Source organism: Molossus molossus, unplaced genomic scaffold (genome assembly GCF_014108415.1).
Source record: "Molossus molossus isolate mMolMol1 unplaced genomic scaffold, mMolMol1.p scaffold_m16_p_8, whole genome shotgun sequence".
In the NCBI taxonomy this organism is placed as follows: domain Eukaryota; kingdom Metazoa; phylum Chordata; class Mammalia; order Chiroptera; family Molossidae; genus Molossus; species Molossus molossus.
Window position 1 is genome coordinate 18,411,665 of NW_023425402.1, and position 23,541 is coordinate 18,435,205.

Below are 23,541 nucleotides of genomic sequence, written 5' to 3' on the forward strand. Positions count from 1 at the left end.
AAATTCTTGATTCTACTTTTAGATAGGGTTTTCCTGTTTATAAAGACATATAAAACACTTTATATATATAAATACAGGCTCTGACTTTTGCACATATAAGAAAAACATTCCTAGAACAGTCAGTTTGGTTTTATTTTTCTTTCTTTTGAAACGTTTGTATATAATCTCTCATTTGATATAAAATAATACTACAAATTGTAGAGCTGTTACAACCATGTTTTAATTGGTTTTTCAAACACTTCATCAGTTATTGGTTAGATATTCTCACTGCCACTACTGGTTATTTATAAAGTTTACGTAGTCTAACTATTTTTAAAATAGTTAATTTTCCAAGAAGTAAAATTGATTTACAATTAGTTTTAAAATATAGAAAATTTGGCGGTAACGTAACTGTGTTATTGAGAAAGCACAGCTGATGCAGTATTCTTAGATTGTAGTTATCGTTTTGAACTGTTTTTCTGTGGTAAATTCTTCTTGGGTTAAAAGGAAATTTTAGAAATAACATACATGATTTTATCACAAGTCTTTATTTTTAAATAGGGAATCATTTTTTCTCTTCAGTTTTTTTTTTTTGTTGTTGTTTTTATCCTCACCCGAGGATATTTTTCCATTTTTTGTACAGATAGAATGGGAGGGAGAGAGAGGAAGGGAGAGAGAGAGAGAAACATCGATGTGAAGGGACACATCAAGTGGCTGCCACCCGCACGACCAACCAGGGCCGGGGACAAACTGCAACCGAAGTACGTGCCGTTAGCGGGAACCGAACCCGGGTCTCTCCGGACCACAGGCCGACGCTCTAACCGTTGAGCCAAACCGTCCAGGGCTCTTCAGTTCTTTTTGATAGTTGATCTTTTTTCGTTTGAATTACTTTCCCAATATGTATTCATTTATTTCTTCCAGAAAGATTTATGGTACAATTTTTGTAATAAGACACCTACCTTTTGAGTGGTAGACACTAAAATATGAGCCTTATTAGAACTAGGATACAAAAACAGTATAAATCACCACACTCCAAAATGTAGAGTTTACCAGGGATAAGAACAGAGATTAAAATTTGTGTTTTCTAATAATTTCCTTGATGTCATTCTGTCATTCTAGAGAGTATCATAAGACATTATTGAATTTTCATTTATATATGTATGAGATTTTAAGTGTTGTACTGAGTTGCATTTTTATAGTGAGATATTTAAAAATAATTAGTATAGATTTTCTTTATTAGATCATAGAATTAAAATTTTCTCATTTACTATCCTGCTGAAGACTAAAACATAACTGGAAGGTAGTTTAATTTTAGTTACAACTATATTAATGAGTTAATACTAAAACATCCTTTGGAAACTGTCTTAGTGTTCAGTGAGTAGCAAAAAATGCTTCTATCTAGTTAAATGCCTATTGAAATTTACACTCACTGTAGTTTTCCCTTTGAAAGCCAAAAGAAAAAAATCTGAAATACAATATGCATCTTCTGTAAGTTAGGTGATTTGTAATAGGTATATGGAGTGGTTCTATTCGTTCTACAAATGTTCCTTTTTCCTGCTTTGTAAAATAATTTTTTTTGTTTAGTCTTTTTTCTAGACATTTCTATCCTTGACTTTTCTTTCCAGATTTTGTTTCCTAGCCTGTTTGCCATGTTTCCCTTCTTACGTGTCAGGAAATTATTCTACCTTTCTCCATTTTGGTAAGATAACAATTTATAAAAGAAATCAAAATAGTATATTCGGTATAAATAGGTGGTGCACATTGACTTTTTTTTGGTAATTTTACTAAAAGTGTATGTGTTTGTCTGTCTATTCTAACCCTTTGGTTTTCCATTTTAAAATAAAATGAAATTCATGTTGGAAAAATTTTCCTGATTAAAGATACTGAAACATTTTTTTATTGAATTGAAAACCATAAAAGTCATTTTTTTTTTCCTCCTCAAATTTGATATTTCATTGTGATTTTTTAAAAACTCCATGTCTTCTTAGGCAATATTGAGATTCGTGAAAGGCTGGCAGAGTGACAGTATAATTGCAAAGTGCAGTGGTCGCCATGCCTCCTGCCATGTGTGCAGTCTAAACCTGTTGTTGTCACTTAAAAGTGTTCAAGTATATCATGAGTCCAAAATGTGCACTGTTTCACTTCACTTACCTAATGTCTTAAATGGAGGACCTGAGAGAGTTTTAGAATAGTAAAATTATTTGTGTTGATGTCGTAGCCCAAAACTGGACATATGAAAGGCCTTTTTTGCCCTGGCCAGTTTGGCTCAGGGGTTGAAGCATCGGCCTGTGGACCAGAGAGTCCTGGGTTCGGTTCCCGCTAGGGACACATACCAAAAAAAAAAAAAAATACAGAAAGAAAGGCCTTTTTACATGAGCATGATGTACAGTTTTGTAAATCTACCTTTTATTTACCCTTTCAATTTCATTTGTCTTCATCCCTTCCGATGTTTTTCTGTTTATTTCTTTTTCTTTCTGCAAATTGCTTAAATATGCATTTGAAAATAATTTCCATGTGCCAAAATGATTAGATTATACTTTCCAAGGTTTTTTTTATATTGTCAATAAACATTAGTGTAAAAAGCAATTTTTCATCTTTAAACTACAGTGTGTTTTTAACATTTTAAAAAATACTGATTATTTACTTTGTTGGTGACGTTTACAGATAAAATGAAATATTTAAATATATAAATTCATGATCTCCTTTTCCATTAAAACCATTGTGTTTCTTATTATAGTTTGTTATATTTTATAATTACTTATAGACAGCTATTGAATGACTCAAGATAATAATTAAATTGAGCACATTAGATTACCTGTTGTGTTGTATTAACCTAGTGACCAGTTATAAATAGAACACAGAAAGTAATCTGGAATGTGAAGGTAGAGAAGAATTAAGTAGTCAGCAAACATTTAAAGTTGTCACAAAATGTATATTGCGAAACAGAGATACCACTTCCTCTTCCTTATCCTTTTTGTCCTTCTTTCTAATTAATTTGAATTTGACAATTGATGAATAAGCTGAGGACAGTAATGATTAGAATCTTTTACAAAATAACAAAACAATGAGGTAGGACATCTAAATATTTGACAGAAATTTTTAGCATTTCAGAAAGCATATGAACGTCCAGGCAATGGTAATGTGATGATTCTCGCTAGACGACTAGGCCAAAGACATCTGCCATTTCAGGTATCTTGACTGTGATGAATATCCCTAGTTTGCCATCTGTGCTTATAATGACAGGGGAAGTATCATTATACTTTATGAATACATTATTCATATTATACTTTAAGAATACATTATTCTTGTACATTTATAGACACCTGGGCTTCAAAATTAAAGTTTAGCTCCATTAGCAAGGTTTTCTGGATCATGTGAATGAAGTGAAGAAGGTATTATATACCATTGTTTCAGAGAAATGAATTATCTAGATTTGTCTTATACCATTATCGAATCGAAGGTTAACCAGCCTTTGATTCGATAATGGTATAAGACAAATCTAGATAATTTGGGAAACAAGTGGAGATCGATGTAGCCTTTTTCTTTGGCCTCCTGTCTGCCTTAGATTTATAACTATCTTATGATTTCTAAACATGGTAATGTCTCAGTAGAAGTACAGTGAACTAGAAAGTGTGCATCCCAGGTACACTATATTGTGTACAGACATACATACATATACCAAGAGACCTTAAATTATACTTCCACTTTACATTGAAAAAGCAACTGGAAAGCTGCAGGCTTCCAGATATAGCTGAATCCTCAAAATTTGAATATCAGGATACTACCTGAAGTTTAAAGCAAACTTTTTGTTTTAATTTTCTGCTCTCTATTGTAATTTGAGTTGAAATAAATTCTTTTTTTTTTTTATAATCAAGAACTTAAGATGACAGCTTTTTTATGACAAAAGCTTGTGACAAGTATAGATTTATATCTTTCAAGAAGAACGGTTTTGCTGTGGTCTAAGGCTATTAAAAGCATGAACTTTATATTGTTACTAAAGTCTTAGGCTATAAAATGTATCAGGTGAAGAGGATGTTTGTTTTTAAGGGTGTTGTTTTCTAAATGCATATGAAAAGCACCGGTCAACTTGTGGGTCCTTTAATTTATAGTTTGTTTAAAATCCAGAAATACTTTTTTACCTTTTAAAATGCACAGTTGTCTCTTAGTAGATACATTGAATTTTATTCTCCAGATATTGTGAGTTTTGATGATATAGCTTCCTCAGAAAACTTGCTACATCTCACTGCAAATAGACCGAAGATGCCTGGAAGAAGGTTGCCTGGCCGCTTCAATGGTGGACTTTCTGTGAGTTACACTGTTGAAAAACAAGGAATGTGGCAGAACCAGAGTTCTTCTGAAGATAAGATTGAGGGAGGATTTATAGCTTTACCAAAGTTTGAAAATCAGGAAGGTGGCTATTGCACTCAAGTGGCCCATGGTTGTATTTAAGGGGATGTGAGGAATCTTGCTCATTTAACAGAGCTGGGAATGGAAGGTCCCAGAATCAGAACTAGAGTTGTCCTGAGACCATAACCATAGAGCACTCAAAAGAGGGCACAGGGTATTGTATAATCTGCCCGTCCAAAAACAATAATTAGAGTTGAGTGGTACATACTAATTTTAGGAAAGATAGAAAACATCTTTCTCCTTGAAGTAGTAAGTGATTTCTGTAGTACTAATCCTGGTATTTAAATGTGGAACATCTTTTTATGCTTTTTATACATTGCCTGGGATAGTAATACTTTAGTGCTAATATATTAGCTCTTAAGCACTGTGTTGCTTTTAAATTACCTAAATAGAGAAAATTTCCACTGCTAAGAGGGAACCTGTTTTTCCCTCAAGATGTACAAATGTCTTATTCAGTTTGAAATTATGTAACATCCTGTTAATAATAATAGAAAGCTGGGACAGTAGGTGCTGAGAACAGAGATAAAAATTATTTTATTTTCCAAATACTAACTTTTCTTCTTTGGTATTGTAATTTCTTGATTTAAAAAAAAAATCATTTAGCCAACTCAGAGCCCAGAAAAAATCTTGAAATCACCCAAAGAAGAAGATAGTGCCAACGTAAAGCCATCTGATTTTAAAAAGGATTCTTGCAACTCTCCAAAGGTGAGCTGTGCATTGTGGTCTAAGATATGTATACTTTATAAGATTCTTTTTAAACATCAAAGCTGTGTAATTGGACGTGTCCTTTAAGAATTGTCCATTCTGCCAAGAAATAAAATAATACCTGCTAAAAAAAATTGTTAAAGCTAAGTCATACTGCTCTCTGCAGATCTTTAAAGAAAATCTCACATTAATTTAAATGAGTAACATAAAAATGTTACGTTTTCTATTTTTTTAAAAATTATTTTTTTTAAATATGTTTTCATTGCTTTTTATTTTTAGAGAGAGAGGAAGAGAGAGAGATAGAAACATCGATATGAGAGAGAAACATCAGTCAGCTGCCTCCTGCATGTCCCCTGCTGGGGATCAAACCCATAACCCAGGCATGTGCCCTGACTGGTAATTGAAACAGGACCCTTTAGTCCATGGCATGATGCTCAACCCACTGAGCCACACCGGCCAAGCTGATTTCTAGTTCTTAAGGCGTAGATCTATACGTCCTTTATTTTCATTAAACATACACTCATGGGTAAGAAGCATTCCATTGTTTACTTCTTACCTAGCTTGGTGCTTGGTACCATAAGTATCGTATGTATACTGGAATGAGTGACAGAATAAATGGATTCTTCCATATGTTGTATGGGTTAAGACCCTTTTATAAACTCTTTGCCATTTTTATTTAAAGAAGTGTTCCCACCACTGCAACACATCTTATGTTTAAGAAGTCATCTTCCTCAAATTCATTCTAGGACATTTGGCTGCTATTTCAGATACACTTAATCTTATTCTTTCAGCTGTTGGCAGGCAGTCTATTGAAATTTTATTTGCTGTTATTTTAGTGAACTAGTAAAAGGGTGTCAGACCATCTATTCATTGAATATCTTTTTGTCCACTTTATACTTACTTGTAAGTGAAGCTCCATAATTACTTATTAGTGAAACTCTTTGGATATTCTAAATAATAACTTCAATATGGAGGATCAAAACAGTACCGTAATAGTGATACAGTATTCTCACCTTATCTGTGGAGGATCTGTTCCCAGACCCCTAGTGGTTAGTACCAGAATAGATAGATAGATAGATAGATAGATAGATAGATAGATAGATAGATAAAATATTTTTGTTTAATACATATATGCCTTTTTACTAATGGGAAGCACTTTATGGCTTCTCTTTAGTGTATGCAAGTTGCCAGCATCACAACTCTTATGTTATGGGCCCATTATTAAGTAAAATAAGGGTTACTTGGACACAAGCACTGTGATATTAGGACAGTTGATCTGATAACCAAGATGGCTACTTAGTGACTAACAGACAAGTAGCATACACAGGACAAAGGGATGATTCACATTCTGGACAGGACAGGGCAGGACAACTCGAATGGTTTGCCTGTTCACACTATTCAGAATGGCATGCAATTTAAAACATGAATTGTTGCTTGGCTGGTTCGGTTCAGTGGTTGGAGCTTTGGCCTGCAGACAGAAGGGTCTTGGGTTTGATTCCTGGTCAAGGGCAAGTACCCTCTCCGTCCCTCCCTTCCATTCTCTCTAGATAAATCAGTGGAAAAAATATTCTCTGGTGAGGATTAACAACAACAAAAACTTGAATTGTTATCTATAGAATTGTTTATTTAATATTTTCCGTCCAGGTTGACTGTAGTTAACTGAAATTGCAGAAAGTGAAACTGTGGATAAGGGAGAGACTATATTGCTTCTAGATACTCTACTAGGCAAACCACATAATGTAAATCTAATGGATTTTCTTTTCCCTTTTTTTGGTAGATACTCATGTGAGAGTCTTTTTTCCATTGATTTTTAGAGAGAATGGGAAGGGAGGGGAGGGGAGGAGGAGAAAGAGAAAGCTCAATGTGAGAGAGACACATTGATCAGTTGCCTCCTGTACTGGCCCAACCAGATCTGGGGATTGAAACTACAGCCTAGGTACATGCCTTTGATTGGGAATCAAACCCGTGACCATTTGGTACATAAGCCAATGCTCTAACCACTGAGCATACTGTCCAGGGCTTCTTTTTTTAAAAAAAAAGAAAACAAAACCCTTCCTATTTCTCACAAAAGTGACTACAAGTTCAGTCTTTGGTGTGGTGGTTTTTTCCATCAGAACATCAGACTGCTTTTAGTCTTTCAAAATGTACCATTCATCTTGATGTATTATTTGATTCATCTTGCTATAAAAACATTTTGAACTTTAATTATAAGTCTGAATACAAATAAAATCACAAAAATTCTATTGTATTTTCAGCCATCTCTGTACCTTTCAACACCCTCAAGTTCTTCAAAACCAAATGTGGCTGCTTTTTTAACTCTGTCAGAAATGAAAGCTAAATTAGAAGCAGATGATGGGGGAAAATTGTCCCTGGATGAACTTAAAACTGAGATGCTTGAATTGCTCTGCATTATAGAAGCCCTGAAGAAGGATCATGGGTAAGTAGCCCTTGTTTGCTTCTCTGATTACTACCTGACAGTTGTGTGAAGAGTTCTTCCAAATTACATGAAGTAAAGACGTAGTCTTCCAGGTTACTGGTACAAACCAGTATGTTTTCAAAGAAATTTCCATTAATAGTACTTGCCCCCTCGTGACAAATCACTTGAATTAGAAAACTTGTTCTAATAGCCCAGTTATAGAAAAGGTACAGACATACTTAGGCTAAAAATTTTCTGGCCCAGAACACAGGTTAATTAGGCCAAAAAAAATTAGGAAAACCATACTGTTTGTTGAATATGGAATGTATCTTTTTGTATATTTCTCAGGATTTTGATGGCTGTTTCTGCTAGGATCAAGCTGCATATTTCTAAAACAGTGGGTTGGGATAGGTGATCTCTGAGATCCATCTGTTACCACTGACAGTTTTGATAGTTGTATATGGTAATACACACTCAGAGTGAAAATTAAGGACGTTTTCTACAAAAGCCCAGTAGTTAAAACATATCAAAGATCAGCTAATCTAACTGAACTGAGGGTGAGGCTTAGGTGCTCTTTCCCTTTCTCACTGTAGGTCATGGAATACGGAACGTGGTGTGAAAGCCACTACCAGAGACCATGTTACCTCTGAGCTTGAATGTACCATTTCTCCCCCAGTACTCAGTTGGCATTGGATTCTGTATTAAAAACAATATTGAGATGAATAATAGGATGCATTTGTAGTTTGCAGAGCACTTTTATAAACATCCTTTGGATACAAATAAAAATTTATCTTGAGCAACTACTTAAAAATACATGTATGATGTATGCATTTATATCATATATATAGAGCGTTTGTAATTTGATACATGATGGCTCTTTCTTGAATCCTTTAGTTTGTCTCTTCTGAGTCTAGCAAATTTTTCACAGATTCTGCAATACACATGTTATACACTATAAGTTCTTTCATCCAGGAAACATTTACTGAGCACCACCTATGTATTCGAGAACCCTCCTGATTTGTTGATTTTTGAAATTTTACATTTTTGATACCAAGTGTGTTTAATGAATTAATAACTACATATACAAATTGCTGTAGGATAAATAAAATATGATTTATATATATTTTAAAACATGAGATATTTTAGAAGTCTTTAATTTCTCTGGAAAAATAAAATTGGATGGCAGTAATTTAAAGAAGAGCATCACAGGAGAATGGATATGTGTGTGTATATATACACGCACATACATATCTGTATCCATAGATATATTGATACAGAGAAATACTGTACAGTGTACAGCAATAAAAATAAATGAATTGTGATTACATGTGTCTGTGAATTAATATAAAAAATGGGGTCAGGAAAAGAAAGAAACATATACAGTATTATTTTATTTACATAAAGTTGAAAGGCATACAACAGTAAATAGTATTTTGTTTCATGATATATATGTATATGTGGCAGGATTAGAAAGAGGAAAAGGAACAGTGAATACTGTTCTCTGAAGGAGAGGGGGAAAGTGGGATTATGGAGGGAGGGTCACTTCTGGGTGTCAGAGGTACTGCTAATAATACTTTATTTCCTAAGCTAATTTGCAGTTCTTCGGTTTTTGCTTTGTTATTATATGCTTATAGCTTATAAATACATAAGTAGTCTGTATGCATTCAGTATTAAAACCTAAAATGCATAGAATAAGTCATTTAAAAATTGAGGGACTGTGATGTGAAAGATTGTCAGAGGTGTGTATTGCTAATCTAATTCTTCAGTAGAAAGGTTGCAGGGCAAGGTGTGTCGTTTGAGCTTCTTCTTGTAAAGAGAAAACAATGTTATATAAAAATTTTATATTTGTAAGTGAGTTTTTAAAAAGCAATAAAAATGTGGAAGCGGTACTAAATCATCAGAACAAAAAGCAAATGTCTAGAAGAATGCGACAGTGTTATATGTATAGATAAAAAGAACAGAGTACATATTCTAGGAGTGGATCCTAATTTAGATATAAGTTAAATGTATAATAAACTGAGAATAATAGCATAATTGGAAAAAGGAAGCATTATTTTATTTAGTGAAAACTTTGTGGAACCTAGGAGGTTAGTTGTTGTTACTATTTTTTTAAATTCTCACCCGAGGATTCTTTTCTATTTAGCCTCAGATAGAGTGGGAGGGAGGGAGAGAGAGGCACATGGACTGGTTGCCTCCCACTAGATCCCAACCAGGGCCGGGGACAAACTGCAACCAAGGTTTGTGCCTTTGACCGGGAATTGAACCCATGACTCTTTGGTCAGTGGGCCGACACTCTAACTACTGAGCCAAACCGGCCAGGGCTAGAAGTACATTTTATATCACATACCAAAATAAACTTCGATGAGTTTGAATTAAATATTTTAAAAATTATAGTCAGAAAACTTACAATATGGTTTTATAATCTTGGAAAGAAATTTGTTTTGATATTATATAATTTAAAAGTTCCTTTCTCATGTATTCTTCATGAGTGTTTTCAGTCAGTTTCTCAAGCTATTTCTACAATTCTCTTGATAATTTTCCTAGTATATCAAAAAGCTGAAAATGTCCACACTTTTTGATTTAGAAATTTGATCTACTGATGTGTTCATGATGTTAAGTACATTTACTATTCCTCCCATTTCCTTTGTTCCCCACCCAAAACCAACTAACCAAACTAAAAATCTGAGTATTTGAATACCAAACAGTAGTCATCAGAATTGTGAAAATTTTAGCAGCATGGGAATGTTTTAAAATACTTTGTGAAAAGACACATATAGAATATATATGTAGAGCTATGGAGAGAAAATGACTATAAAGAGATAAGACGGGAACACAGGAAAATGAACACATGCGTTAAAGAAGAGGGATTGTTGGCTTAAGTTACTTTATTGGTTTGGTTTGGGTCTTAATATAAAGTTTGATTTTTTTTTAATAGAGAGAAATGTAATGTCCAGGTTATCTTATTAAATAAACTATAATTTGTCTTATACTGGAACATATTTAGACATTTGTTTCGCCAAATTGTTTAGGCTCTCAGAGTGTCTAGCCTGGGAAATGCATGATAACTGCACAGGGGAAATTGCTCCTAAAAGCTGGTTATCTTTTCTTTATTTTATCATGAGCTGTTCTGTAGTCACTTACAATTTTTATTTTAAATTTCAGGTAGTTGTGCCATGTCTGGCTGAGTATTAACTGTTATTCCATCTAGAGACTTTGAAATTTTTCTAAGTCAACATGACTCTTTCCTTTAAAACGTTTTCCCCATGTTCTGAGATGTCAGGCAACAGAGAGACTGGTAACATCAGTCAAATGTATCATTTAATTAAAAGCCTCAAGCCCTGGCCGGTTTGGCTCAGCGGTTAGAGCGTCGGCCTGCGGTCCTGAGAGACCCGGGTTCGGTTCCCGCTAAGGGCACGTACCTCGGTTGCAATTTGTCCCCAGCCCTGGTCGGTTGTGCGGGTGGCAGCCACTCGATGTGTTCCTTTCACATCGATGTTTCTCTCTCTCTCTCTCTCCCTCCCACTCTACCTGAACAAAAAAATGGAAAAATGTCCTCGGGTGAGGGAAAAAAAAAAAAAAAGCCTCAACAATAATACAAACTTTATTTTTAGGAAAGAACTGGAAAAACTGCGAAGGGATCTGGAGGAGGAGAAGGCGATGAGAAGTAACCTGGAGGTAATTCATTTCTCCAGCACTGGGGTTGCCCTCACACGAGGCAGGCGCGTTCCTCCAGCCCCGCTCGGTGACTGGTTCCCTCCCGACGATGCCGTCCTGCTTCCCTGGGCACTCCCTGCTGCTGGGTGGCCGATTAGTGGGTCTCTGTTGCCCCCTCACATTCCATCGGTGACTGAGCACAGCTCTGTGAGCACTGACTCGGTGGCAGTGCACGAGGCAGGGGGAGAACAAACGCACGTGGTCCCTGCCTCCTGAGAGTGTCTGGCTCTCGACCCCTGCACCCAGCGCTCCTTCCTGAGCTCTGTCCTCTCTCCTCAGCCCACCTTTTCCTCCCCTTTTGCTGGCGGTGCTGAGGTCCGAGGCGGTGGGAACGGGATGGCGGAGAGTTTACTTTCTAACTGTAATGTCATCGTCGTCGCTGTGCTGCTGACGACAAGTTCGCTCATTTTATCTTCCGGAGCTTTCGCCATCCTCACTGACTGTGGTCTTCACTGCAGTCTGCATATGTCAGAGAAGGTGTGCCCTGATTTCCAGAGGCTGTCTCCATTCTGTGTTTATTTTATCCTGTTCCCTATTTTTACCTGCCTCATGGCACCCACTTCTGTCAGCACTGTGACACGGAGAGGACATGGGACTTGCTGTTAAAAACGTCCGGCTTTATGACTCAGCCCTACACCATGTGTCAGTGAGGCCTCACACTCTGTGCAGGATCTCATCAGACACGTAACCACTCGTCAGGGTTACTGTTCCCGTGTTAACGGCGAAGAGGCGGGTTTAGAACGATTAAGTCAACAGTAGGGCTGAAATTGTTAACAGAAGCAGCCAGACTTGAGAACCTTTGCTCATAGGAATTAAGTTATAGTTTGAGCTTGAGGAAATCACTTAACCTTGTTTAGTTTTTGTTGTGGTGGTGTTATATGTGAAGGTTTTTAGTAAATTATCTAAACTCTATTCCACGCCTGGCTGGTGTGGCTCAGTGGATTGAGCATCATCCCATGGGTTTGGGAGGTTCGATTCCTTGTCAGGGCACATGCCCGGGTATCTGGCTCAATCCCCAGTAGGGGGCGTGCAGGAGGCAGCCGATCAATGTTTCTCTCTCACATTGATATTTTCATCTCTCTCCCCTTTTCCCTCTCTCTAAAAAGTCAATAATATAAGAAGACTTATATTCTTACTCTTATATGACATATCCTCTTACTGGCTCTTTCCCTTCTTTAAGGAAATTGCCACTCTCTCAAGGATTTGCTTGGTTTTATGATCCTGCATTTTTCTGTCTTTAACTTCTCCATCACTTCTTCCTTTCTTAAAAGGTAAATGAGGTATTCCTTGGTACTGTCCTTGGTCCTCCTTTCTCTGCATTCTTTCTTGCTTCTCTGAGCTCATGACTGTCATGCTGAGCTCTAGTGCATCTTCATCTAATTCTAATCCTTGTCCCAGTTTCCATTGTGGGTTTCTAGCTCTTACTTGCCTTGGGTGTTCCCCTGTGAGGATAGACTTAGCCTATCCCCTGTGAAATGTATCATCTTCCTTTCCTGCTCTTCTGCTTATTCGTTTCTGTTGATGATTTTTTTGCCTTTTCAGGCAAGTGGACATGGTACTTCTGTTCTCTTCTGATTTCGTTCCTTTTCAGGCCTATTAGCCTTACGTCCCATTTTTTATCTCCTTATTTCCACTATTTTTCATGCTCTTTATCTTCTGTTTAGCCTGCTAAAGTTTCTCTCATTCTTATCTCAAATTAGTGTTTCCTTACTCAGTTCTTTAAAGAACTCTGTATTCATTGCTGAATAAAGTTCAGACTTCTCGACTTGGCAAGTGTCTGTGTCCTGATATTCTTTCTTTCCTCACTTGCTGATCCTCTATTGTGCCTCACAGTTAATCATCTGAACTTTTACCTTTTGTATTTTTCTTTTGTCTCATCTTCTCATGCTCCAATTTCTACAGATTCTCAAGGCCCAGCTCAATCACCTTAAGTTAGTACCAGTCTTCTGATTAAAATTATGTTTTTCCAAATTCATGTACTTTGGTTTTGTAGAGCTTAATAAGTAAGATCTTTATCTTATTATTGTTACATTATATACTTCTTGTGCCTAACCTTCTAGCTGTAAGGCCGTTGGAGGCAAGATCTGTGTCTGTTTTGTCTTTGCCCATGGCTTCTAGCACAGTGCTATGTACATATTAGATAGATAGTAAACTTTTGTCAAATTGATAAATGTTAGAGGATGCATGTAAAAAGGTCTTAAATTCCCAGTGACTTGATAGAAACTGAGAAATTTTAAAAATGTTTCTTGGCTTTTATTTCATACATTTTATGCATACACATTTACTTTCATATATAAAAATAAGATAATAGGTAAGAAAAACTAACTGTTTTGTTTCACTATATGATTTGTCGAAAAAATTATGACAAGAATCAAAGGAACTATTTTTTTTTAAATTGATTTTAGAAAGAGAGGGAGAGAAACGTTGATTTGTTGTTCTACTTATCTATGCATTCATTGGTTGCTTCTTGTATGTGCCCGACCAGGGATCAAACCCACAAACGTGGTGTACAGGGGTGATGCTCTAACCAACTGAGCTACCCAGCCAGAGCCTGAATTGTTTGTTTTTGAAGAAAGTCCTTTGATTCTGTTTTTTTCTAGCCAAATCAGCTGTTAGTTTCTCAGTGACTTGTACTATCGTTTTTTTCTCTAATGAAGAAAGTTTTGACTCTTGTGTCTGTAAAAGCACTCTTCTTCAGGCATTTCAGTTTCAGGGTCTTATGTTTAAGGAGAAATTATATTTCACCCAAAATTAAAAGTAATACTTTGAACTACTATGAAGTTAGCATTATATAATATTAAATTATATTTAAGAATGATGATAAACACTAGATATGAACAATGAGCATAAAAAAACTAGATGAGAAACTCTACCAATATAAGTATTTGTCTGATATCTGAACTTGAGATAAATAGCAGTGTGTAAGGATTATTTTATCTATCCCCTACACTGTCTTCCACCAGTGTTTTTTTCTTTCTGATTCCTATGTGTCCTTTCCCATTAAAATCGGTTAATATATCTTTGGAATGAAGACAATAATAGTACATTAGGCTGATGATTGAGCAATTTTGTCTCCATCCAGCCTGAAAACTAAGAATTGTCGCAGTCCAGTACTGCTAAAATGTTTAATAATTATATTAACTGAAAATAATATCAGGAAAGATTCTGTAATTAGCAAACCACTCTTGAATGGTTAGAATGAATCCCTTAAGGAATTATGAACATACTGAATTACAGTTTTTGACTGACAAAATGCTCATTGTTTAATGAACTATTTATTTGTCAGAGGTTAGCCAGAGCATGTATTATTTGTATGGACTGTTGGATAGAAGGGATGATGCTATCAGTAGGTGGTAAGGCCTAAATATTTCTACATGCCAGGGAAGGTCAAAGGTGATCAAAATATTCTATCAGTGTGAAGAGAGTATAAAAACTGCACTGTGGAGCCTTAGACCTCACCAATACAAGTTCTGTGCACTTGCTAGCGTGGAGCCATTGGCATGGTATTTAATCTCTTTGTGAGCCTCAACTTAGTTATTTATAATATATCAAAATTACATAACTCCATAGTTATTAGGATAACAATGAATTTTAAAATTTCTGTTAAATGTAGGATGCAGTGTGCCTACAGGTCAAAATATTTCTAATACATTGAATCTTAACTGCATTTCTGGGATTTAAGGATAACTTAAATTGTACAGATACGAAAACTAAGACCAGGTGAAGTTAAGTGATTTACCAACATCATGTCGGTTGTAAGTGAAAAATGCAGAGCTAACCTGGTCTTTTATGTATTTATTATTTTTGCTGTACTGCCCCCTTTGTTTAGTTACAGGTATGTGAATAATTCTTAATTTGGCTTCAAAGGTTCTTATTCATTGTAGGGCTGATTTTCTTAGTTTTTCCAAACACTGGCTAAAACAGCTGTAGGTGCTTTGTGTTGTTGCCGCCTGCCATTTAGGGACTTGCATTGTGACGTTTCCTTCTCTGAACTTGGTCTGCACACACTTTTGGAAATTGAAAATTTTAGAATAGAAATCAGCATCTAGAGGCTTGAAAGTATGACCAGATCTTAATGACATAGGATAAAATAAAGAACTTTACTGGTGTAAAGATATTGTATCTGCAGCTTAATTTATGTTTTGTATTTTAGGTAGAAATAGAGAAGCTGAAAAAAGCTATCCTGTCTTCTTGAAGAGGCACGGACCCAGTATTTCTAATGATATGGGAACTCAGAAGCAACACTATTTCAATTGACTTGTTATTTAAAAATGGTAAATGCTGATGTTCTGGTAACAAAATATGAGTATATGAAATATAATATCTATAGAAAAGCAGGGAAGGGTCATTTTTTTAATATATTTTATTTTGCCAATATGAGGAAAAAAGGGGCCTTATTTCTTATGTGCTGGGATTGCAAACTTCTTTTTTAGTTTGCTTGAAAATACTACTGAATCTGTATAAAAAGGAAAGTTCACAATAGTTTTTTTTATTGAAACTTGTATTATTTTTAAAGAGATCTATACTATAAATATGGTGTTATCTTTACAAATAATCTGTAAAATATACTATTTGAGAGGGACAGATTAGCTTTATAGTAACTATAGTCACTCCTTTCCCCGTACATTATACATAAGGGATATATACTTTGTGTGTGTGTGTGTGTGTGTGTGTGTATACATATATCTATATATATATATCTATATTTTTTTTTTCCTTCCTTTTACTTTTAGCTTCTTACCCAGGATCACACTGTTGTGCCTGTTTGTTTGCAGTGCTTTTTATATTTTGGGTGGTAAAATAGGAGTTTCCTAGCTATGTACGAGATTACTCACCGTGTATATAGTAAATATCTAAAAAAATAATCAAAATAACTTCTGCTTTTAGAATATTTTATATTGTTTGCACTATAGGATTTATAAAAGGAATTTAGTTAAGATGTATTGAATCAAATATATTTGGGAAAATATGAGCTGTATTTTAAATTCATTGGATCTAAAGAACTAAAAATGTCAATTTAACCCTTAACCTGTGCCTAGAAACTACAGCACATACATAATATGCAAACACCAGCCTTATTGCTGTACTTTACTGCTTATTATACAGTCTTATATATTATTCATTTCACAGTCTTGTGATTTAATCCTTTATGCCCCTTCCTCTGATTTTTCATTATTGTAAACAAAACTCAAGACTTTCAGAAGTTCATTGTGAGGTTTCAAACTTTGACAAGTTATTATGTAGATACTCAGGTTTTACAATGTTTAATTGACCTAATAGACCAAACTAAGTGATGGAGATATTTTGGGCTGTGATCTAGGAACCAACTTTATAAAGAGTGTATATCATAAAATTGTAGCATATTTAAAACCAAATACAGTTGACCATATTCAAAATGCATTTTCACAAAATGGATGATTTAGCATTCCTTCAGTCACTTATGAACAGTTGAACATTTTAAAGTGTTATATGTATAGTCTGAAAATGTCAGTTTTTATATTAAGAGTAGAAATTTGACATTTTTCATTTGCAAAAATATTTAGATTTTAAGATTTTTTATTGCAAAGGACTTTCAGATTTTTAGTACTCTCTATCATGCTTCCATTTTATGTTACTTTGAAGCACCAAACCATTATTTTTCCTTAAAGTTTTGATCTTATAATACTGAAATCTGCTGTTAATGAAATTTTTGTCATATTGTTTCAAATAAAATAACTGAAGCCAAAAATAATAGAAATCCTGATATATAATTACTTTGTATTAGATTCACAACTTACATGAGTGTTTTGGGGCAAACCTGATTGTATTTAGTATGTATATTTTAAGTCTTTACAGTCTTTGGGCTCTTCTGCTGAGGTCACTACTGAAAAAAATTGTTTACTTCTATTCTAATGTTTTTAAATGACTTGTCAACTGAATGATTACCTTCTTGTTAAATAAGTTAGACCATCTTCTAATGAAAGTCCTCAAGTAGAAATAAAAACAATATATCCTGAAAATCGCCCTCCAGCTTTCTGTCAGGAAAAATCAATGTGACCCCTCCTCCCCCTAATAATGGGGTGGGTGGAGGGAGGGGAGTTTCCACAGATTTTGGCTAGTCTTAAGGTTTCTGTTGGTCATTTTCTAACCAGAGTCTGGAAATATGTTTTAAAATATTTGCTTATACGTACTGTCTCTTATTTTTTTTTTTTTTACCTTTGACCAAAAAGTAAAGAAAACCAAACAAACATTCAAAGGGAAAACTGATTACTTTAATCTAGCAATTTGCCAGTATTTGTCCTTGATGTGGAGATTTTATTAATACCTGTTCATAAAGTTTATAACAAAATGGTATATAATAATAATAATAACCTTTACTTGAGGGTAAATCATTGTTATTAGCTACAAGTGAGCATAATGACAGGCAGGAGGTGAATAGCATGGAATCTGTCCGTGCCAAATTATTTGTGAATGTATTGTTCAGGTTTGCTATTCTTTGAAACACACAATGATACTAATTTTCCTAATTGTATTTCAATATTTGGAATAGTGTTTGTGTGCGTGTGTGCAACCACAAAGCTTCTTTACAAAATTCTGAAACTTCTTTAGAAAATTTAAGTCTGAAGATAGGAAGAGGAAGTGGGCCTGGAGTAACACATGATTCTTTTTTATATGCTCCTTACTGTGATCACAGAAAAAACTACAACAACCATAAAAAACCCAGTGCTCATTAGAATTGTTGGCAGACATTTTATGCTTGCATTTAAACTTGAAATGTATGAACAGAATGAGACAATCAGCTAAAATCAGAAATGAGAAGTGTTACAAACGTAATAGCCTTGTTTTGCTATAGCAATAAAACGACCAAGTGCAATGACTTGATTTAATAAAATCATCTTTTAGATGTTGCTGCTATGAATATTTTTAGCCATAAAATTTTACCCTTGGGTTCACCTGATTTGCCTTCAGTAACTATTATGTAATGCAGTTTGGTGGTGTGGTATGCTAACATTCTGAGGTGGTTGGAAAAAATATATATTATATATATAAAAACTCAGAAACTCAAAACTCATTGACTTGTTTACAGGTGCTGTAAAAAGCATGGTTCTCCTTCAAAAAGAAAAATTAATAAAACTGTTGCCAGCCATGTCAGTCTCTATTGTAGTTATTTTTCATTAACTTTAGTATATGCTTATTAGAGAGTACAGTGAAAAGTATTTGATATTTCTTTGTTTTCTTAATAAAAGAAACAATGAGTAAAATGAAAGCATTGAAAGTTCTAGACCCTTGTGATGTTTACTAAACAGTTGTGAGTCTCTTTTCATCTAGAACTGAGATATTTTCTACGACATAGGAATATTGGGGGAATCTGAAATGATTTATATAAAGTACCATATAGAGTGGTTAGTGTGCAGTATTTTGTTTGTTTGTTTTTGTTTTTTTGTTTATTTTTATGGAAGCTGGTCTTTTCCTCTTCTTAAAAGCATTTCACGATGCTGGCTATGATTAAGAGAAAGAAGGCCCAGTCCTTCCTTTCATGGGGGCCGTACCCTTTTCCTGTGTATCATGTTCACAGCGGAGCTGCTGCGGCTCACAGATGCCCCCTCCCTGGCCACCCAGTGATCAGCAGAAGGGAGCGTACTGTGACCAAATTGTGCTATTGACTTAGAGACTGAGATTTAACATTTTTGAAACACAACGAGCTAGTCTCAGCGTGGGAGCTCTCCCCAGTCATACTCTTCTGTTACCTGGAAAAGGCTGATTTGAAAGAACCAACTTGATAAAGAGTAAAGAGATGGAAACAATCCACATGACTTTAAAACTGATTACAAATCACTCCTGAGCCCCCAGCTGTCCATGCACCGCTTGGTTCCTTAAGCATAAATAAACATGCTCAGAAGACCCGGTTTCTGAACTTACAACTGGAGGTGCCGGTAAATACGAGAAACCAGCGAGGGTCGGGAAGACATCAATCAAGGCCTATGTGCCCCTGTTGACATGACTCCAGGCTTCTAGAAATCCAGTGCAAGACCCAAGTCACAGAAAAGGAGTAAGCACTGTGAAGCTTGGTGTAACAGTTCACCACAGTGTGGGGAAAAATAAGACCCATTGGTCCAACACCTGGAAGGGGTGACCCCTTAGGGAAGGAATCGCAGGGGTTGTCAGTGCTGTGCCTGCTTAGGGACCTGCTGAGCGCAGGCGGCGACAGTAGACAAAAGGTGATCCTGAGCACCCCCACGCTCCCCCTGAGTCTGCCACATTCTGGCGCTGTGTGCGGGGCTCCCGCCGCTGCTGTGCGCCTGGTGCGACCCGCCGGCCCCACCCAGCCGCCGCACGACCGCTGCGGACGCTCAGGCAGGGGGCGGGATCTGAGTCGGCAGCGGGGCCGCTGCAGCCTGTTGACGAGGACTGCGGCCCCGGGGGTGGCCGTGCTGTGCCTTCTCTGGTAAAGGTTCAGCTGGGCGGCAACATTGTTGTCCCCTCCCCCATCACCCTAATTTCCAGACTGAGTGGCCGACCGCAGCTTCTGCAGCTTATTCCTCAGCACTGTCGGCCTGCCTTTCAGAAGTTTGATTTCCACGTCTTTGGGTTGTGAGCGTCTGGGTTGGAAGCAGCAGAAGCGTGAGGGCTGATGTCATCGCCCCGTGAAGGAGCTGCAGGTGCCAGGCCAGCGCCAGGGTTTCCTGACCCGGTGGCTGCTGCAGCTTCTGCAGTCACTCTTCAGCTCCGTCTGTCTTCCTTTCCGCAGTCTGACTTCTTCCAGGTCTTCGTGGTGTAGCTGATGTCAGGAAGCAGCAGTGTGCTGGAAGCTCTGATGGTCACACCCCTGTTCTAGATCATTGGAGTTTCAAGTCTCTCATTCTCTGCTCTTGAAATCGCCTGCGTGGCTTCCGCCTCCGTCCTCGTGGAGTCCGGTGTCTCTTCCTCTTTTTCAAATTTTTCATCAGCACCTCCTGTGTGAAGTTAGAGATGTGTCCTGTGAAGGAGGCCACACTGCCCCCCACTGGCCCCAGAGAGTGGCCTTAGCCAGAGCCCAGGCCACCGAACCAGGAGGCCGTCACCTCTGGTCACAGGACTGACCTGGTGGTTCTGCCAAGAGCGTCCAGCGCCCTCGGACAAACTACCAACTGCCCAGGAATTGCATTGTGGGCGGGGCTAAGGGTCAAAGCTCCAAGACCCGTTGCTAGGCAACACCTGAGTGGGCGTGTCTTCCACGTGGGGGCACCGGGGAAGGAGGAGGAGCCTTTCTGCAATGACGGCCCCTCCAGGGCCTCCTGTTTTCTGTCAGAAAGTACACATTGCCTTCGACTTTCTTGTCGCACAGCTCGTGTTGTGATTTCCACGCCAGTGTATTTTTACATTTGAGGGAGAATTCACAGTGACACGTTCATCTTGAGAGCACAGGTGGGCGCGTTTGAGCGCAGAGCCCAGGCCTGTGCATCGGCACCTGCACCGGTCGCCTTCCCGCCCCGTTTAGAGCGCCCGCTGCCCCAGAGCTGTCTGTGAGCGCTGCCCGGGCCCCCTGCAGGACGGGCTTGGGGGCTTGCTCTGATCCCGGGCCCAGGAACTGACGGAGCAGGGAGCACCTTTGTTATGTTTGTAGGCGACACCAGGTTGAAAGATGTGGTTGGAACTGGAAAGCTTAGCAAGGAAAAAGACTTGGGGCAGAGTCAGTAGGAACTAAGGGAGACTCCTGGTGGTTTTGTTTGAGGAGGGAAGCTATTTGAACATATTTAATGTTATTGGAATGGTGCCTTGTAGAAGGAGAGATTGACAAAGAAGGGAATGGGAAATCTTGGGGAGTGCTGTCCTTGAGGAAGTCTGAGGAGAAGGAGACAGATCCTGGGAAGGGAAGGGAAGGGTTTGACAGGGGGGAAGGAAGAGAAGGGAATACATGTAGGTTTTGTGGGTTTGGAGGTCAGAAGTGGATACAGTTTATATCTGATGGTTTCTATTTTCTTTGCAAAATGTCAAAAGACGTTGATAAGGTGAGGGGTGGGGAGAAGTTTGATCAGTGCTCTGAAAGAGAGCGAAAGTGTGTCATTAGTCACCCAGGACGGTGGAGAAACCAGCCGCCAGTGAATCACAGCAGGGTCGCCCGCCCACTGCGTGGGGGCTGTGCAATTCCGCATTCATTGTTTTAAAGAGAAAGGACCACGTTTTGTGTTGCTCAAATCTAAGACTCACCTCTGAAACTGAGATACATTCTAGTATTGTTCCAAAGTTTTCCAGCCTTGCTTTAGAGTTTGTCAGCATTGTTTTTTCTCAGTGGTCCATAAAACAATGGGCATCTTATCATCTGTGGCATTTTCGAATCAGTGAAATACGGTAATTTTATCTTTGCCAGGTTTAGCTTCCTGAGTGAAGTCATGGAGAAGGCATTTCTTTTGAGATCAGGTTTCAAAAACAAGATGAAGAGATAGCAGCTTGACAAAAATCTATTTGAGCCCGCTCACTTATAATGTAATTCCAACGTCATTGTAAGCACCGTCTCCTGAGCTGCATTACTGGAAGTGTTTCGTCTGGAAGTTTGGTCCACAAGGTCAATCTCTTAAGATCTTTTGCCAGTTTAAGACTCTATCATAGCCCTGGCCGGTTTGGCTCAGCGGTTAGAGCGTCGGCCTGCGGTCCTGAGAGACCCGGGGTCGGTTCCCGCTAAGGGTGCGTACCTCGGTTGCAGTTTGTCCCCGGCCCTGGTCGGTTGTGCGGGTGGCAGCCACTCGATGTGTTCCTTTCACATGGATGTTTCTCTCTCTCTCTGTTCCTCTCTCTCCCTCCCATTCTACCTGAACAAAAAATGGAAAAATGTCCTCGGGTGAGGATGATAAAAAAAAAAAAGACTCTATCATAGAATTCTCTTCTAAGCTCAAGTCTCGTGAAATAACAGTTCAGAATTCCTTTGTCAAGCTGTTCAGTGTTGGATGCTCAGAAGTTGTATCTTAAGTAGTAAGGTGGTTAAACTGAGGAAAGGATCCAGAGAGAGCATGTGTATCCATTCATCAAATATTTATTATTGCCCTGGTCGGTTTGGCTCAGCGGTTAGAGCATTGGCCTGCAGACCAGATAGTCCCGGGTTCAGTTCCCACTAAGGGCATGTACCTTGGTTGCAGTTTGTTCCTGGCCCCGGTTGGGGTCTTGTGGGTGGCAGCCACTTGATGTGTCTCTCTCACACTGATGTTTCTGTCTCTCTCTTCCTTCCTCTCTCCTTCCCGCTCTATCTGAAGATAAATGCAAAAGTGTACTCGGGTGAGGATTAATAATATATATATTTGTGTGTGTATTTATTTATTTATTTATTTATTATTTACCTACTATATGCGAAGCAGTCTGTTAGGTTTGGGGGAAATCAAAATGAACTTTGGGTCTCTGACCTATCGGAGCTCACAGTCAGTTATGACACAGACAGGAAGCAGTTGTCACCAGAAGGATTCATTCCTCCGAGCCTTGTGTGGCACATGTGTATCGAGCTCCTGCAAAGTCTCAGGCACTGTTCTTGGTCCTGGAGATACAGCAGTGATACAATTGACTAGATTCCTGCCCCCATAATCCTTGGGGAATAAAGTTAACCAATAGCATTGCCAAGCATGACCTTTTTGATGAGTTATATAGACACAAACAAGTGGAATATGAGAGAAAATGATGGGGGTGCCACTTTAGACAGGGTATTAGGAATATCGATGAAGCTGCTTTGGCCACAAGTAATAGAAGGCCTCACATGGCACAAGTCTTAGGAACATTAATTTTTTATTTTAAAAGCCCAGAGGTTATTGACCCCAGGGCGGGTTTAGTAATTGGCGGTGTCATTATGGACCAAGGCTTTTCCATCCTTCTGTTCTCCCACCCTCACACTTTGGCATTTTCCTCAGGCTTGTGTTTCATGGTTGCAAGATTGTTGCTGTAGCTGCAGACATTACATCCGCTTACAGGTTTGCAAACCACAAGGGAGACAGTAACCTGTCAACATCTAATTCAGTGACCAGAAAAGAAGACGTATATTGCCATAGTTGGTTCAAAGTAGTTATGAGTGGTCTAAACTAGGTGTCTGGCAGTGAAGAAGACAATGACTTTTGATGGGTCAGTGGTGGCTGCCAAATCGGGAATGCTTCTCTGAGGAGGCGACATCTGAACTCAAATCTAAATGATGAGCTGATGGTTGCCAAAGGGGTGGGGCTGGGGGATGGGGATAACCAGAATGATGAGGTGGTGTCAGTCTTGTGACCATGTACCATGGTGGCAGGGGCCAGGGTGGTTGCTCATGGAAGGGGAGACCGAGGAGGAGACTTGGGGACAAGGACAAGTCAGCAGGTGAAGCTCTGGGTAGAGATGGGTGAGGCCTTCAG

General features: G+C 38.0%; 1 protein-coding gene across 7 annotated transcripts in view; it reads left to right on the forward strand.

The window, feature by feature from the left end:
- Window positions 1–23,541, forward strand: part of LOC118621223 (CD2 associated protein) — a 160,142-nt gene that overhangs the window by 108,419 nt on the left and 28,182 nt on the right. For 6 of the 7 annotated variants that reach the window (XM_036248569.1, XM_036248573.1, XM_036248574.1 and 3 more), the window contains 5 exons: window positions 4,172–4,284; window positions 4,990–5,091; window positions 7,347–7,528; window positions 11,119–11,182; window positions 15,375–15,495. The exons of the other annotated variant lie outside the window; for it this stretch is intronic. In XM_036248569.1, coding sequence (XP_036104462.1) covers window positions 4,172–4,284; window positions 4,990–5,091; window positions 7,347–7,528; window positions 11,119–11,182; window positions 15,375–15,416 — 503 coding nt within the window. In that variant the 3' untranslated portion in view covers window positions 15,417–15,495. The remainder of the gene's footprint in view (window positions 1–4,171; window positions 4,285–4,989; window positions 5,092–7,346; window positions 7,529–11,118; window positions 11,183–15,374; window positions 15,496–23,541) is intronic. 7 annotated transcript variants of the gene reach the window in all.